Source organism: Falco naumanni, chromosome 5, assembly GCF_017639655.2.
Source record: "Falco naumanni isolate bFalNau1 chromosome 5, bFalNau1.pat, whole genome shotgun sequence".
In the NCBI taxonomy this organism is placed as follows: domain Eukaryota; kingdom Metazoa; phylum Chordata; class Aves; order Falconiformes; family Falconidae; genus Falco; species Falco naumanni.
In genome coordinates, this window is record NC_054058.1 from 38,799,879 (window position 1) to 38,817,832 (window position 17,954).

Sequence of the window (17,954 nt, forward strand, 5' to 3'; positions counted from 1 at the left end):
ATTTTGCATTGATCAAATTGGCACACCCCCACCCCCACCCTCTGAAGGTACAAATAATACTGCAAACATTCTGATTCAAAAAAATGGAAAACTTTTTGTCCTGGCTTTTCATATTAGCACCTTTCTGTCTCTAATAAAAACCAAAACCAAAACAAAAATCCCAACAAAAAACCCCAAACCAGAAACACTGGTTTCAGAAACAATAGCTTTACTTTGAACTTTATTTTTTTCCTCTAGATAAGAAAGTTTTCCTTTTAAATTTAACTACCCTACTTGTCACCCTGTGAAAAAGTAGAAAGACAATCTTGTCACCTGTTTGTCATTTTTGTAGCGGAAAACATCCAAGGAGCAGGTGGCAGCCCTGTCTCCTGGGAGCATTTCTTCCACTCTTTGATGCTTTATCATGAGCACTTAAGGAAGGACTTGCCAAGTGCAGACAGTGTCCAGTATCGTCACCTGCCTCTCCGAGGAATCACACAGAAAGAACAGGACGGATTAATTGCTTTTTTACAGTTGACCACTGTTATAGTAAATTGGGTAAGTAACCTTTTATTTGTTTTTCTTTGTTAGTGCATTTTATTTCTTGCAAAACATCATAATTTAGCTGAGAAGTTCATTTGACTAAAAAGGTATGTAGGGCAAATTTAACTAGCAGTTGTCATTTGATTAGTGAACTTCAGAAGTGTGGGAGACATCAGGAATAACTGTTACGACCAAACACATGGTCCAGGTGAAGCAGGAAGAGATGACACCTTTCCCTGTGTTGCTGGTGTTTTGGGGGGATGATTTTCATGACTTCCTGCCACTTTGGTGTCATGGAGATGTCTTTAAGAAGTGAGATATATTTAGAAGAAATGACTATGGGGTAGGAGAGTTCTTTGCATTTGATTATGAGTTTGAAAAGGCAAAAATAATAAATGAATTTAAAAGGAAATAGAAGTTTCACAAGCAACCTGATCAACTGTGAAACTTCCCTCCAGAGTTAGATTTAAAACATCCCCAAACTAGTAAAGCATGCCATGAGTTGACTGGGGGAGGATTCCAAGAGAATAAAACTGCAATGCAGGTTTTCGATTTGAATTGTCTCGGTAATTCTGGGTAGTGTGGATTTCAGCTCCTCAGTACCCACCAGACCTGCAGCCTGAAAAATTTGTGATTTAGTGAGATACCCTTGGTTTTGCTGACACAAACGTAAGACAGATCAGTGAAACTAATTAGACTTTTAAAAAATAATCCTTGGTAGTGATGATAAAGGGATGTTCCTATGTGAGCTGTCTTGTGAACTTCGGATAAGCATGGGGAAAAAGGAACTCTTTAATATTTCCTGGTGTCATCAATCCATAACCTGGGAAGAAGAAAATTTGTTCTAAGGATGCACGGAATTATCGTGGGATGAATCTAGAGGCTTGTTCCTGTCCAGTGTTTATCTGAGAGCCTAAAATTAGCTTACACTGGTGATGACTCTACTGTTACACTTAAACAAATTCCTTTAGGTTCCTAAAGTTCCTAAGCAAATATCCAAATGCAATTTAAGTTCATAATAGAAATACTGATAAAGTCACTCTACCAGTGCTTGAAGAAGCTATCTATAGAGTTTAAGTACTTAAACTTATTCAAGACTAATTCCATGAATGTGTCTACTAAAAAAATATAAATAAATAAATAAAAAAAAGAGTTGTTATAAGAAGCTTATATTATGCACATTTTTTCTGTATGGATAGGCACAATTCTAATACTTCTGAGTCATTAAATTGGGCTTTTTGTTTCATTAAAATTGTTTGTTTTGGAATGGTCTGCCACTCTTCTGATGTCTGGTGTACCTTCAAGTATGAAGCAGAGTTGTTGATACTTAACCGTGAATTAAAGATTGTAAGACATGAATAATCTTCAAAGTAATAACCTGCAGTTTTGTTTTCTGTTAAACTCTGTAGAGTGAGAACGCTCGCTTAGCTCTTTGTGAGCACCCTCAGTGGACACCAGTAGTGGTCATTCTGGGACTTCTGCAGTGCAGCATTCCTCCTATTTTGAAAGCAGAGTTATTAGAAACACTTACTGCTTTTGGAAGATCTCCTGAAATAGCTGCTTCACTCTGGCAATCCCTGGAATATACACAGGTATTGTAGAATTTTCAGTGCTTGGAACTATAGCATCCCAACCTATTGAAATTGTCAGTGTATTTGAAATAGTATTGCATTTTCTCTTAAATCTTCTTGTTGACATTGTTGAATGGTCTTCTTTTTCACTTAGTTAATGCAGTTCTTACTTCGAAATTATTTTGAAAATGACAGTATGATTTTATGCCTCAGAGATCTCATTGACTCTGCTTATTTTACATGAATACAGGTTTTCTAAAAGACAGTCCTGTGTGTTCAATGTGTTTTCCTCAGTCTGTGTCACCAGTAATCAATATTCTGCAGGTTATATATTTTTCTGTGGGGGAAATTTTTTTTTTTTTGGTAATATTCTTCTAGTGTAAGTGGTACTCTTGGAGAGAAGGGACTAGCTAAAAAGCTCCACTTTCAGGCATTTAATTTTCAGGGAAGTTAATTGTAATTTACAGATTATTGTTGTCAACTTTTACATTTAAATGGCAAATGATAGATATATATTAAAAGCTCTAACTTTTAAAAAAGCATTTTTTCCCCGCTGTCTTGATTTCAGAGAAAATTTTAAATATTAATCCTAACAAAGATGAGTATCAAATGAAAATGCTTTTTGTATTGTTAATTGAAAAATCATAATAGGATGGGCTTATTTTATAGCGTCTATTATGGTTCAGGCTAGTTGCTGTTTTATTGGAAGAACATCAGGCATTTCAACTGCAACTGCTGGTTTATTGTTAATTACAAATAAAAAGACCCTGACAGTAATGACAACTTATAATAGTAGTATTTTGAATGCTCACCGCCTTGACTTCCTAATTTATGATACTCCTTAAAATAAACTGTTGTAAGGGATAACAAGGGAAATGTCTTTTCCGTAACCGCTATAAGACAAAAATCATTAATGTGAAAGTATTTCTGCTCTTTGTTTTGTTTAACAATAAACATGATACAGATACTTGAGGATATAAATAAAGCTAGAAGCATACAAGTGTACAACATATAACCCAGCCTTTCAGACAGAAAAAAATTAGCTTTTTATCTTTTAAATGGATTTAAGAGAATACTTCTTACAGCTAAAAAGTGGTGAGTATCTTTTAGTCCTGATAGAAATGATGGAGATACACTTTGAGTATGTTTAATATTTGTCTGTTTTAAATTTCTCTTTCTGTTTTGAAGGTATTACAAACTGTGAGAAGTCCAGGCCAGAGACAAGCAATTGGTATTGAGGTAAGGGTTTCTCTTGTACCCAGGCAGCCTCTCTGACCATCTGCATACGAGTTTGGCAAACACTTGCAGAGGCTGCATCTGCTGCCATGTCCATGGAAAGCCTTGGAATAGGCACTGTTACTGCACTGCTTCGTAATTTACTCTCAGGCCTGCTTGTAATTTCTGGAAATTTTATCCATTTATGAGGCTAGTGCAGCTTCATACTAGTAACAGAGCAACATCTAAACCCTCAAATTCCTTATGAGCGCTTCTTACTAAGATTTCCTATATTCCTAAACTGTCCTCACTTTTGTTACATCTTAGTACAGCTCACTTCTAATAACAGTGGTAAATAAAAACAAAGTATGTAAATGTTGAGGCATGTCTTCTGGTAGCTCAGAAATGAATGAAGATGATGTTGCTGAACTGAAATGACAGTACTGTTGCTTCACTGTCTTTGCTTTGTGGTGTACTGTAGACAAAAATGCAGCAAGGTCAATTAACTGTAAAGTAATTCACAGATGATGCCCTTATATTATTTGCTCTCACCTGTTTCTTTCTCCCTCAAAATCTTTGATATTTCTTCTTCTGTTTTTTCCGTCATCTTGGGAAGGTTGAATTGAATGAAATTGAGTCCCGCTGTGAGGAATATCCTTTAACCCGTGCCTTCTGTCGACTCATCAGCACACTAGTGGAGAGTTCATTCCCCTCTAACTTGGGAGCAGGTCTCCGTCCACCAGGCTTTGATCCCTATCTCCAGTTCCTCAGGGATTCTGTGTTTCTTCGATTCCGCACCAGAGCTTACCGGAGAGCTGCTGAAAAAGTAATTTTTGTTTTAAAAATATGGGGTTTTTTAGGATGTAGTTCAAATGATTTGGCACTGCTGATGTGGCTTAGATTTGTTTGAGAAGCTGTGCAAGTTAGATGCAGCAGAGGTAACCTCGAGCAGTTCAGTATTTTGATTCTGTAAGCAGGTGATTTTTCAACTCATGGGTGGTCAGGATCTACGAACTATCTAAAGGAGCCTGTATAAAGTATCCTTTTAAAAAATAAAAAGTTTATATTGCTAAATTTTAATGTATTATACAGGATTCTGCAACTCTACTACATAGCTAACGACTTCTGAACATCATGTGCCCAGATCTACAAGTTAGATTTGTCCTTTCCTCATTGTTACTTTAAGAGAATATTTTTGACTTGCTGAATCAAGGAATTTGAGTTTCCTTTATGATACTTCTGGATGAAAGTGCATGCTAAACTCTATCCTGGAAACTATTGATGATGTTATTAGCTGTATGCCTAATAAAGACTCTTTATTGCTTGTAGTTTCAGTATACTAATATGTATATTGTATAATAGAGCCTGGAACAGGCAATAAATCTGTTTTAGTGTTCCATTTTACTTCAGAAGAAAGTTTGGCCTTTCAAATAATTTTATGTGTTGAATTATAAGTGTTGTTGGATAGTATCTCAGAATTAGATGGTCCTGCCGTACTTCTGATCCAGTACATCACTGCGCTGCCTGTTGTATTCTTTGTCATCTTGGTCTTGTTGCTGCAGTGTCAATCTTATTCTGTGTATGACTTTTTCTTTATTTTGTGATTATCTACAGTGGGAAGTAGCTGAGGTAGTTCTGGAAGTGTTTTACAAATTGCTGCGGGACTATGAACCTCAACTTGAAGACTTTGTGGACCAATATGTGGAGTTACAAGGTTAACTTGTTCATTTGTTCACTAACAAACAAAATCGTAACTTGATTTGCTCTCTTGCCTCTATCTTGTGGTCTTGTTTAGTAGTGCAAGTAGAGTTGGTAGAAAGCTAGACCAAGGCTTTAAGATAGGAAGACATTAAAAAATGTCCACATACTATTGGGACCTATGTTGCCGATTCATTAGGGCTTCATGTACACTGTCTCCTACCTCCCTAGCTCTACTAGGAGGATGACTTCTGTCTGTCTTGTGTAGCCGATATGATTGAAGAGCAGCATTTGACACTTAAAGAAACACCTTTGTTTTGGGCTTGTTTCTGTGGATTTCTTTGGTCTGTATCTAAATCACCGCTATTCATAGCATTAATTTAAAGGTGTCTGTGTATTTGATATAGCCTCTAATATAAATATTATTTATACATTAAATATTCAGAGGAGACAGTAGCAGTAGAATTATGATCCAAGTAATTTAGTTCTGGATAACTATTCTCTAAAAGACCAAAGTAGATGGCAGTTGCCTCATTCTAGGAAATTTAAGGCTTATTTGGGCTGCAGATTTTTTTTAATGCAAAGTTTCTTCTCAAGATTGAATGCCATCCTTACGGCTGTGAATTTGTAGCAGTAGAGAGCTGTGAGAACTACTCCTTAAGTGAACAACTTTTAAGACATACCTCTCCAGTGAGCTTGCTTCAATCTGGGAGACCTGTGTGCTCTGTGCTTTGACAAACAATTCTTGACAGCTTAACTGGCTTGAGCAAGTTCTGTTGGTTTATTCCTGGCCTCAGCTAGTCCTTCAGTTTGTATGATTACATGATATATTGGAGAAATGGGTTAAAACTGATCTTTTTTACTAGATCCATTTCTTGAACTGATGCACTGTGTGGCTCCACAGTGGCACAGCACATCTATTGGTGTGTTGGGGAGCAGCACAGACATGGAACGAATGGAAGGGAGGAGGACACTGTTTAAGCTGATGCCAAAAGAAACTGCATCTTCATTCCCACTTGCATGCTAAAAAAGATTCTTAATGTTCACCTGCTTTTATCCACCATAGTTTACTAGGAGACTAGATAAATGAGAAACATTAGTCTTGACATTCCCTTTTTCTTGTTTCATGAGGGTCTTTGAGTTTTAGGCTAATAGTTTCATTTTTGCATATGTTGTTGCAACAGACATGCAAATATCTGTACACTATGAGCATTCGGGGTTCAGGGGACCGTCTGAGCTTTGATTTCTGGAAATGCTTTTTCCCCTCATCCTGGGTCTTCAAGCAGCTTTGGGGGGATGTACATTGTTTCTGGTTACTTCTCAGTCTTGCAAAACCATTTAATGTAGCTTCAGTTTGATATAAAGTCTGCATTAATTTGAATCCAAGGTCATGTCTACTTAGGGGAAGTCTGACTGGTTAAAGTTGAAGTTGGGCTATTAGATACTGAAAAGTAATGATAATTGCCATTACTACTTTTTCCAAAACTTAAAGGTTACCTAAATGGCTTATTTGTGAAGAAAACCTCTGAAGACTTTGTATGCAGTATGTTTCATCTGTTTAGGTGTTGATTACAACAACAGGAACTGTTACGTTTTGTAGTCAGGCTAGCTTGAGTAATGGAAATCTTTTCTATTAATGTTAATTTTTTTCCCCCCCTTCTCGCTTTAGGAGAAGAAATAATAGCATATAAACCACCTGGATTCAATTTGATGTATCATCTATTGAATGAGTCCCCAATGCTGGAACTGTCCCTTAGTTTGCTTGAAGAAGGGGTTAAGCAGCTTGATACTTATGCTCCGTTTCCTGGTATGTGCCTAGAATTTATTTTTCATGTGAAATTAAAATGCGTACTAAGTAGGATTTAAAGCTGACATTGCATATCTTCAGTTAGATGTTTCTCTTGCATATAAAACATATAAAAATGATGGTGGGCAGGGGGGAATTTTCCTAGCAGTAGACAACTGACAAGTTCCTTCTTGGTGCAGGGCTTGATAAACGAGGTTTATGAATGTAGGCTATTTAACTGCTCCTTTGTTTCTTGTGGTTTGTGCACTGCAGGGAAGAAGCATTTAGAGAAAGCTGTACAGTATTGCCTTGCACTTCTGGACTTAACCCTACAGAAAGAGAATCTTTTTATGGATTTGTTGCGGGAGAGCCACCTTTCTCTTATTGTCACGCCACTGGAGCAGCTGCTTCAAGGAATCAACCCTCGCACTAAAAAGGCCGATCATGTGGTGAATATTGCTAGGTGTGTGCAAAGTACTGGGAAGGGGGGAGTTTTGGAGGCACAGAAGTGTTTGGATCCTGATCCCTTCATTAGTTTTACTGACAAATGCTTCACTTTGCACAGAGCATCTCTGAAAATTTTGTGGTGGTGGGAGGTGTCTTCACAGGTGGTATGATCTATGTATTGTCAAGATTGGGATCTGTGTTTGAAGTGTGTGTTTCTGAATTTTTTTTCCCCTCATGACTTCTTCCTGGTTGCCTTATGTGCAGTGATTTCCTTGCATACAATTTTCAGTTTGCCCCAGACTTTGTTATAGGATGGAAAAGTAAAACTTCATTTGGTTGCTGTTGGTCACTTACATGTTTTACAGTTTGTCCCTTAGTTACTATATTAAAAGCATCAGGCTAGTAACCTGAAACTCCATTTCAAATGCAAGATTTCCACTTCCCACTGACACCTTATGTTACTGATCAATTTTATAATAACTTTACAGACAAACACTGATGAATAGTAGAATTTAGTGCATAAAAAAAGCAGTGATATTCTGACTGCACTAAAATATTAACTCTTTATATATGTTTTTGTCTTCCATTTATATTACTTTTTTCACGTAACAATAGTTGACATAGTTTTGAAAAAAGCATGCCTTTTAAGACTTTTTGAAATTGTTTTTAGTCTTTTCTTTGTTGGGTACATGCAGTAGTTGATTTTAGCTAATTTTGGTCCTCAGTTACACTCATTTCTGCATGATGTGAAGCTATTTTCTCTGTGTTTCTTGGATAAGCCTGTGACCAGTTGTTTTCAATGTCTGAGGCAGAGTTTTGATAAAGAATGATGAAAATTCCAGGAGAGATTTATTATCCCTACTCAGCCTGCTACCTTCCTTTTGATGGAGGAGTGTGAAGTGCTTTGTGTATAGTGAAATTTTGTTTGTAGCTTTAATGTTATCTCATGTAGTTTGATTTGTAAACGCTTCTGTTCTAAATGTTGTTTAATTTCTAATCTGTTCATTACCATCTTGAAATAAAAGCAAAATTCTCAACAATTTCATTAAAATAATCTTGTATTTCTGAAGGTATCTTTATCATGGAAACAGCAACCCTGAACTGGCTTTTGAAAGTGCCAAGATTTTATGCTGTATTTCCTGTAATTCCAACATCCAGATAAAGCTAGTGGGTGATTTCACACATGATCAAGTAAGTGCCAGTTTCTTTGGATCTGGAAAGAGAAAGTGGTGAAATACTGGTTCTCCATAATGTTACTTTAAAGGATAGATTTCTAGATCAAGTACATTAAAACTATATTTTGTCTTATATCTACCTACATCGAAAAAGTCTTTTACTGTGGCATTGTGAAAAGCCACTACTTCATTAATTGAAAAACAACCAGTATCATGAATGTTTTCGAGAAAGTAAAGGACAATATTCTTTGAGATACTGAGACCTTCCTGTGACTTTGTAGCCTTCAGCCTGCGAGGATAATTTAGCATATGTAACAACAGTAGATTTTTTTTCTGTTCAGAGGCTAATTGCTAACCTCTGCTTAGAACAGCTACAACTCTTAACTCCTGCTTATTAACTAGGTTATATAATTTTTTCCTAGAACTTCTGTCAACTTATATGGAGGGAATTATGAAAGATACTGTTTTTAATATTCTTGAAATCCTTTTCATTTTCATCCTTCTGTTGTTGAATACAGAGTATTAGCCAGAAGCTGATGGCTGGGTTTGTGGAATGTTTGGACAATGAAGATGCAGAAGAATTAATTAATCCAGATGAGGGTATGTAAAAGGCTTCTTAAAAATGCCATTGTCTTTTGCGTAGAAAGAAATTGATGAAAGAGGTGAAGAAAAGTGCTTTCAAGTCAGAAAACCCTTTTCTTACATTGTTTTCTGTAGAACTGAACCTTTAACAAATGAAAAGCACCAATGCCTTGTTAAGATATGTCCACAGTGTGATAAGCCAACTACAAACTGAGTCTGTTTTCAGAAGACAAGTATTTAAACGTTGCTCTGGATGTATTGTTTAGAGCTGTATTAATAGTAATTTGAAGTTTTTGTCTTGTATCCCTTCATACTAATATAAGTTGATGCCTTAGCTTTGTTGTATTTAACTTGAAGGCTCTGAGGATTAGTCTGTTAAATGGGTTTCCTCACTTCATTATTCACTTTTTTTTTTCCCTCTCCCTCCCCCCCAAATCAAGAGCTGGAGCCTGAAAAGAAGCGGGCACGAATCCATCATGAAACAAGAATCCATATTCTGAATCTTCTTATCACTTCTCTTGAGCGTAGTCCTCCCAGCCTTGCTCTGTATCTCTTAGGATATGAACTAAAGAAACCTGTCAGCACCACAAATCTACAAGATCCAGGTACGAAGAGGAAAAGTTGATCTGGCATTTAATCAATTCTGCTACCAGCCCTGAGAATATTTATTGCAAAATTCATGGGGAGAAGCAGTTTCCTTTAATGTTAAGAATAAGACAACAGGCCTTGTTCAAAGACTCAAAAACTAAATTAAAAGATATGTTGATGCTCAAATGCAGCATTTAAATAGCTTTAGGATCTGATCCTTTGTTTAAGTTAGATTTTGGAACAGGCTTGAAATTAGGGTTGCGGTGGAAAATTATAGTTTAGAAGTGAAGCATTAATTAATTTACTATTTTATGCAGTGTGAGTTGTGTTCACAGTACAAAGAATTTGATTTGATGATCCAAGAAGTACCTGTGTATGACAACAGGGGAGTCTACAAAGCAGGTTGTCACTTTGAACTGGTTATAGTAATTGACTACTATCCTGTCCCTCCTCAAACTCCTGGTTAAAATCAGTTACAGGGAAGAAAACCAGTTTTGTTGTTTAACACTGTAGGATAAAACCTTTTAGAATACGTGGGTTTTCATTCTATTGCTAGGCATATTAATATATGTATGAATAAATAGATGACAGGATGAACTTTGAAGCAACAGAAGTGACATTTCTAAAGTTTCTGGAGTTGATGAGAAAAATAGTGTGTTAGTATGTCTTGTTTGCCACCTCAGCTTCTAACTTGTATTCAGTACAAGACAGATATTGATAAACTTGAGCAAGTTCGGCACAGATGGTCAGGGGGCTGGAGTGCTCAGCCTATGGAGAGAAGCTGAGGGAGTGGGACTTCTTCAGCCTGGAGAAGAGAAGGCTCTGGGGTGACCTAGCAGCAGTCTTTGAATACCTACAAAGCAGGGGTTAATGAGAGGATAAAGCCAGGCTCTTCAAAGGTGTGTGGCAGTGAGCATAAACTGAAACAGGAGAGGCTCCAACTGCATATAGGAGAAACTTTTTCACCATGAAGACAGTGAAGCAGTGGAGTGGATTGGCCAGAGAGGTCACGCAGTCTCCATGCTTGGATCTTTTCAAGACCCAACTTTATAAATCCATGAACAATTTGCTCTGATAAGCATAACTGATCTGAGTGGGCGAGGCAGGCACTGGTGGCAACGCTAAGTTCTGTGGCTGAGCATTAGATCAAAGTGGACGGGGATGTTCCTGGCCTCAGGGAAACCCGAACAAGAGCTGAGAACCCCACCAAGAGTCAGCAGATCTTGTGAGCGAGGCTGACGCAGCTTGGACATTGCCAGGAGAAACCATGGGAGGTTCAAATGGCCCTAGGGAATGCTAGCAACCAGGAGTGTTACCAAAAGGGCGGGCAAACAGAGCATGGTGTATCAGATAGGGCATGGAGTGGAAAGGTGATGGAACAGCTTATCCTGGAGGTCCTCTTTAAGCGTGTGCAGAAAAAGAAGGTTATCGGCAGTAGTCAGCACGGATTCACCAAGGGGAACTCCTACCTGGCCAACTTAAAAGCCTTCTGCGATGTAATGACTGGCTGGGGTAGGCGAGGGGAGAGCAGTGGATGTTGTCTACCTTGACCTCAGCAAGGCTTTTGGCACTGTCTGCCGTAACACCCTCCCAGGTAAGCTCAGGCAGCGTGGGTTAGGTGAGTGGACAGTGAAGCGGGCTGAGAACTGGCTGCATGGCAGAGCTCAGAGGGTTGTGAACAGCAGCGCAGAGTCTGGCTGGATTCATCAGTGACCTTCATGAAGGGTCGGAGCGTACCCTGAGCGAGTTTGCTGATGATACAGAACCGGGAGGAGCGGCTGATAACCCCAGAAGGCTGCACTGTCATTGAGCGGGGCCCGGACGGGCTGGAGAGTTGGGCAGAGAGGAACTTCATGAAGTTGCACAAGGGCAAGTGTAGGTCCTGCGGCAGGGGAGGAATAACCCCAGGCACCAGCAGAGGCCGGGGTTGACCTGCTAGAAGGCAGCTCTGTGGAGAAGGACATGGGAGTGCTGGTGGCCGGTGAGCTGCCCATGTGGCCACGAAGGCCGCCGGGATCCTGGGGTGCGTCAGGCGGAGCGTGGCCAGCAAGTGGGGGGAGGTTGTTCTGTCCCTTCACTGTGCCTCGGTGAGGCTGCATCTGGAGGGCTGTGCCCAGTGCCGGGCTCCCCAGTTCAAGAGAGACGGGGAACTACTGGGGAGGGTGCAGCAGAGGGCTGCCTGGAGGATTAGGGACTGGGGCATCTCCCTGATGAGGAAAGGCCCAGAGAGCTGGGGCTGTTTAGCCTGGAGAAGAGAAGACTGGGAGGGGACCTTGCCAATGCCTGCAGGTATCTTAAGGGCGAGTGTCAGGAGGATGGGGCCAGGCTCCGTTCAGCGGTGCCCAGCGACAGGACAAGGGGCAACGGGCACAAACCGCAACACTGGGCGTTTCTTCTGAATACGAGGAAAAACTCGCTCGCTTTGAGGGTGACTGAGCACTGGAAGAGGCTGCCCAGGGCTGTTGTGGAGTTTTCTTCTCTGGAGACGTTCAGAACCCGCCTGGATGCCGTTCTGTGCCTTCATAGTTCTAAATGAAGGTAGTTAGGACCTGAATTTTATTTGGAAAAAAAAGAAGTCTTAAAGTTATTTGATAGATCAGAATGATGATAAAAAGATGCCAGCCTGTTTTTTTCATCTGCAAAGTAGCAGACTGTGTCTTGAATATTTTGAAATTCTGTGCGTTAAGTCAGTGATAGGGGACTTTGTCTCAGAGCCATGAGAGAGCCTTGCACACCTCTTTGTGATTTATCCCATTAATAATGTGAAGAAATAATGACTATAACCGTTTGCTTTGAGATAATAATTTCCTACTACAGCATAAATTCCATGTGTCCAAACAGAGAAGGTGATTTCCCCTGTAAGAAATGCAGTTTTCAATGCCTTTACTGCTTCAGTACATCTTTCTGGTTTGATTAAAGAATTAATTGGCTAAAGGAAGGATGCAGAAAGACAGATTTTAACTTCAGTATTAAAATCTCCCTTGGTTGCAGTGTCAAGTGCCTTTAGGAGCATTAGTCGTAAAATGGCTGTAATTGTAAAATAAACACAGGATTTTAAAACTTCTCTTTGAAATTGTCAGATGAGTATCCAGGTAAAGTTTTAAGAGCAAGAATCAAATTTTCATTTGGTTCATGCAGAATATTAAAGAAATCAATTGAATATTTTTTTAATAGAACTGAAGAGAAATTTCTTAAGTTTTGATTGCATAATTTATCCTACAGCATCTCAAAAGCCTACAGATTAAATATACATGTTTTCGTTAATTTTTTTCTGAAACACAGTTCCTTCTTTTATTTTAATTAACAGAAAAAACTTCACCAGATATTTTTGCTGCAGCTCTGTGGAGCAGTATAGTGCAGCACAATGTATCTGAACAATTTATTTTCTGTAATTCTGTGTACTAGCCTGTATTTGCTATGGAGGTAAGTAAGATCAAGAATGTAAGAAAGTATTTTTCTATTTTAAGGTGTCTTGGGTTGCCCACGGACTTGCCTTCATGCTATTTTGAACATACTGGAGAAGGGTACCGAAACAAGGAATGGACCTACAGCAGTTCAGGAATCTCCTCATCTTGCAGAACTCTGTTACCAGGTATTCAATGTATTTTCTGTTGGCATAGTATGCTCTAAGTAAAATTAGCTACTTCTTGGTTGGTGAATACCGATGATTGATGATTTCAATAATAATTTCATTTTTAACGTGCATTTGTCAGGTTTTTATATACATGGAACTCTTTCTATTCTACCTTCTTCTGAGTGAAAAAGTATTTTCTTGTAGCAACACAGAATATAAAGAGTCTGTACTCATGTCAGAACTTGGAATAGGGATATATTTATAAAACTAATGTTCTAAATATTTTCGGTGAATCTTTGAATCTGTTGTGATCATATGCCTTTTTTTGAAAAAAAAATTAAAACTGCCATTTGCCAGCATGTAAGTTAAAAAATAATCACAAATAAGCCAATAAAATTATCTTCTTTATTCTGTGGCAGTGAAAATGTAGGTATGTATGTCTGAAGGGGTGAGATGAGGAAGACCGGTGAATCAGATGTATGTGCAAGGTAGCTGATGTTTGGCCTTAAATCATATAGTCATATGGTTACATATCTGTATCATGTTGAAAATCTGTGGAATCTAGGAAATATTTTAAACATTATTAAAAGTGAAAGAAGCCATACTGTTGAAGGAGGGTGTGTGTGTGTGGAAATAAATCACATTTCTGGTCTTGGTGAACCTGGAGTCTGAAACAGACACTAATTTTTAAGTGAGCTGAACACACAGAAAGGCTTATATAGTATCAAATTGTGGGCAAATAGCTGTTGCAATCATCCACCTGCTGATGGTCCTTTAATGTCATAATTCAACATTTGTTATAAATAACATGTTCAGCATTGGCATAAGCTGATGGAAAACTTGCTGTAAATAGAGGTAATTCGAAATGTACTTACTGTAAATAGAGGTGAAACAGTGTTATGCGTCTTTTGGTTTGGCCATTGTTTGTTTTTAAAATAAATTCCATAAGTAGGTATCTGCTGTTTTTTATTATCAGGTGATCTATCAGTTGTGTGCATGCTCTGACACATCAGGTCCAACTATGAGGTATCTGAGGACCAGTCAGGATTTCTTGTTCACTCAGCTGCAGTATTTGCCGTTTTCTATCAAAGGTAATTTTTATGCTAAGATAAGATTGTGCGTGCTTAAAATTCAAGCAATTCATGCATCTTTTGACTCCCTAGGAATCACAGAAGCAGCATAGGTAACATTATTAAACTGAATTACTGCTTCTGCTAACCTTTTAATTCTGCAAAGGTTGAACTCTCCTATTTAGGAAGTTCAAATTTTTAGTGCTGAACTTTTGTAAAAGAGTGTTAGTTTTGGAAAGGATCAAGTCTCCAGAAGCAAATCCTAATCTATTTCAATAATCACTGTAGTTTTGTTCGACTCTGCTAAAGAAAAAAAATTATATTTTTAGAAAGTGAGAATGCTAAGAAGAACTGAGGGAATAGAAGTCTGTTACAGAAGTTGTAACCACTTCTATCTTCCCTTCCTTTGAATAAAGTACTGATGGCATTAATTGGAAGTTAATAGATGTTTAATGTTTCAGCCCAACATTTCTCAGCTGTCTTACACTGAATAAATGTACTTATTCACTTTATCAGATGCTTGACCACTAGTCCTTTGTTAAATGATAAGTAAACTTGGCATTTGAATACATGTATCCAGCATGGGTAAAGCACTTTAGATGACTATATAAGCTAAGAATCTAAACTAGATGAATATAGAATATGAAGATTCTTGGAGACCCATGTTCAAACTTACCAACTTTAATTAAAGTTATTGTTAATTTTGGGTAAATGTGTGATTAGTTTCACTGAAATTCGAAGTCATCCTATTTGCTTATGAAGCACTGCATTCTCCGCAATGACTGTTAGAACCAGTTGTATACAGAGTTTTTTGTGTATGTGTATACTCTTAATTTAATGTATGTGTATGATTTTTTTTCACAATAGCCACATGTTCCATTTAATGGCTTTTGTCAGATCTCTCAGTCCTTTTGTAAACAAATGGTGAGCAGATAATAAGTAATGACATCCTCTAAAAGTTTTCTCAAGTGAAAAATGCTTTCCTTGAAGTAGGTAATACTATTTGTGTTCAATTTTATAATTGTTTCCTTATCCCCACCCAGAACATGAGATTTCAATGCTGAACCAAATGTCTTGGCTGATGAAAACTGCAGCTATAGAAATGAGAGTGACATCGCTGAACCGCCAGCGCTCACACACACAGAGACTGCTGCATCTGCTGCTTGATGACATGCCTGTGAAACCATACTTGGGTAAGAGGAATTTACTGTGAGAGTAAGCAAGCTGGAATAAATGAAAGTATGAGAGACTTTATTTGAATTCTTCCCTCTGTAAGACAGTTCATTTGTTGTATTGGGTCTGGAGTTGCCACTGGAGAGATAAGAGGAAAGGTGATGGTGGTTGTAGACTCCAAAGTTAAGTAAGTCAGGGCATCTTCTTGTTGTTGCTGATTTGTCTGTGTTTCATTTTTTAAGCATCTTCATGTATACACTGATATAAAAAATAAACATTGTTTATGGGGTAAGAGAGGGGAATATAAAAAGAATAATTAAAATTATAAAGTTATTTATTTTGGGATGCTATCTATAGTTGTTACTGTGTAGAGAAGGTGGAGGGTCTTCATTGGTAAATAGTTCTAGACAGAGTTTTCTCAGTCTTAACTTCTGTCTGTGTCACACATTTTCAACTCTCTCTCACAGAAGATAGTTAGCTACAGGTTCATTTGGCTTTTGACATAATATCACAAAAATGGTATTTCATCCCACTGTGATGTAAAACGCAGTGTTAAATAAAAAGGCAAGATTACAGAGTTTTATAACAGAGTAGAAGTGAATCAAGAGAAATGGAAACAGATGGCAATAAAACTCTTTACATGAAGAAAATAAACAGAATAACTGAAAGATACCATAATGGGCTGCAGCAGTATGGTGTTTTCGCTCACTTTTATAGGTTTGAACACTGTCTTTTCATACTTGTGGAGATGTGAGTATGGGAAACCATGTCCAAATACCCTACTCATTTTACAGTGTTCATCCAGCTATGTTATGCATACTGGAGGGCGGGGTGTCTTTTTAGGCATTTCTAGTACTGTCTAATCTGTATTTGATAATTGGCTAGTTTCTGTGAGATAAGTATTGTTTACATTTTATTAACAGTCAAGGCTATATTTATTTGTATTAGAAGACTTTGATGTGAAAGGTTTGTCAGTGTGTGTTGTCTCTGTCTTTTTCAGTATTAATAAAGTATGTGGTATTTTTCACTTAGGCTTCTTTTTCTTTTTTTTGGTTTATTTATTATGCTTCATTACATTCAGCTGATGGTGAGGGAGGATTGGAAGATGAAAGTCGATCAGTCAGTGGGTTTCTCCACTTTGACACTGCTTGCAAAGGTAAGCATTATATTATGGCTGTTGATTATTTCTCAGTAATGTTTTTCTCATCCTGAATGGGGGGAGGGCCACCTCTAGAAAGGACATTTTGAAAAAGAAAATATAGCCTTTATAAACAGCAGCAGTACATGGAACAATTTTGTTTGGGGGGGGGGATGTTGACATAGATGGTTGGAGTGAGTGGAAAATACTGAACTGGAAAGGAAGTGAGAAGAGTCTGTTTAAGTATCTGTGGAAGGGCAGAATGGGGGGTGGCAGTCTATAGATTTACTGCTAAGAGTAGAAAGAGTTGCTAAGGCTGAACATGTATTTTCATGGCAAAGAATATAAAATCCAAGTAAGTAACTTCAGATTCCTTAAAATGTTTCTAAGTTTCAACAAAAGACTGCATGGTTCTCATTGAAAATCAGCCTGCTTTGATTGAGAAGAAAAAATTAGAATCTTGTATTTGTAAATATTGGATTACATTCATATGTAACAGGAGAACAATAGAGTGTAACACAAGTTAAGAATTTTAAGGCTCTAGAAAATCTTTTTAAGCCCCTTATATAGATTGATAGCAGTTTCTGAGGATTCAGTGTTTTCTTTTGAAACGTCACACATTTAAGATTTGGATTGACAAAGGTAAATTAGGCTCCTATTGTCAGGGTGATTTTTGTTTTCCCCTTGATATTTCTGAATACAGTTTGAATTGATTTACATTTCCAGTACGCAGGAAGATCTTAAGTATCCTGGATTCAATTGACTTCAGTCAGGACATTCCAGAGCCTTTACAACTGGATTTTTTTGACCGGGTTCAGATTGAGCAAGTCATTGCTAACTGTGAACACAAGAACGCACGTGGACAAGTGGTTTGCAACGTCAAGGTATGCAGTGTTCTATATTATCAAGTTGCATGTGGTATTTTATAGCTTAGTAATAATAATAATAATAATGACCAGTGTATTAATGATACCTTGAAACTTGCTTTCACATAAAAAGTATAGCTGTTTCAGGTATGTGCATGATTTCTGCAGGTATTTTTTTTCTGTATTGCACACACTGATTTCTCATTTGCAGTAGATCATTTAAGACACTCCCAGTAAATATTTTCTATCTTAATGTTTTCCCCATCTTGGACACACAAGTGATACTGCAGATATGATATCTACCTTATGTATTTAATTGATCTCCAGTACGCAACTATGTAGTACTATATATGTGTACACAAGTATGTACGTTGTGTACTGCAGTAGTTCTTAGAGGCTTTAAGATAGTGTCACATTGTGATGAGTACTTCACAAGTGTATGATAAATAGTCCTGAAAAACTTGTGGTCTGATAGACAAGGGACAGAGCAGGAGTGGAATGTAACATAAAGGTGATCTTAATGGTGATAGGAGTGCAGCTATTCCATTT

The 17,954-nt window shown here is 37.8% G+C and overlaps 1 protein-coding gene across 1 annotated transcript in view; it reads left to right on the forward strand.

Annotated features, from left to right (window-relative positions):
• Positions 1-17,954, forward strand: part of NUP205 (nucleoporin 205) — a 52,778-nt gene that overhangs the window by 18,729 nt on the left and 16,095 nt on the right. Inside the window, exons 12-26 of the mRNA XM_040594188.1 lie at positions 332-537; positions 1,932-2,114; positions 3,282-3,332; positions 3,925-4,134; positions 4,923-5,022; positions 6,676-6,813; positions 7,066-7,255; positions 8,310-8,430; positions 8,933-9,014; positions 9,437-9,601; positions 13,052-13,176; positions 14,135-14,249; positions 15,272-15,421; positions 16,483-16,557; positions 17,266-17,423. Coding sequence (XP_040450122.1) covers positions 332-537; positions 1,932-2,114; positions 3,282-3,332; positions 3,925-4,134; positions 4,923-5,022; positions 6,676-6,813; positions 7,066-7,255; positions 8,310-8,430; positions 8,933-9,014; positions 9,437-9,601; positions 13,052-13,176; positions 14,135-14,249; positions 15,272-15,421; positions 16,483-16,557; positions 17,266-17,423 — 2,069 coding nt within the window. The remainder of the gene's footprint in view (positions 1-331; positions 538-1,931; positions 2,115-3,281; positions 3,333-3,924; positions 4,135-4,922; positions 5,023-6,675; positions 6,814-7,065; positions 7,256-8,309; positions 8,431-8,932; positions 9,015-9,436; positions 9,602-13,051; positions 13,177-14,134; positions 14,250-15,271; positions 15,422-16,482; positions 16,558-17,265; positions 17,424-17,954) is intronic.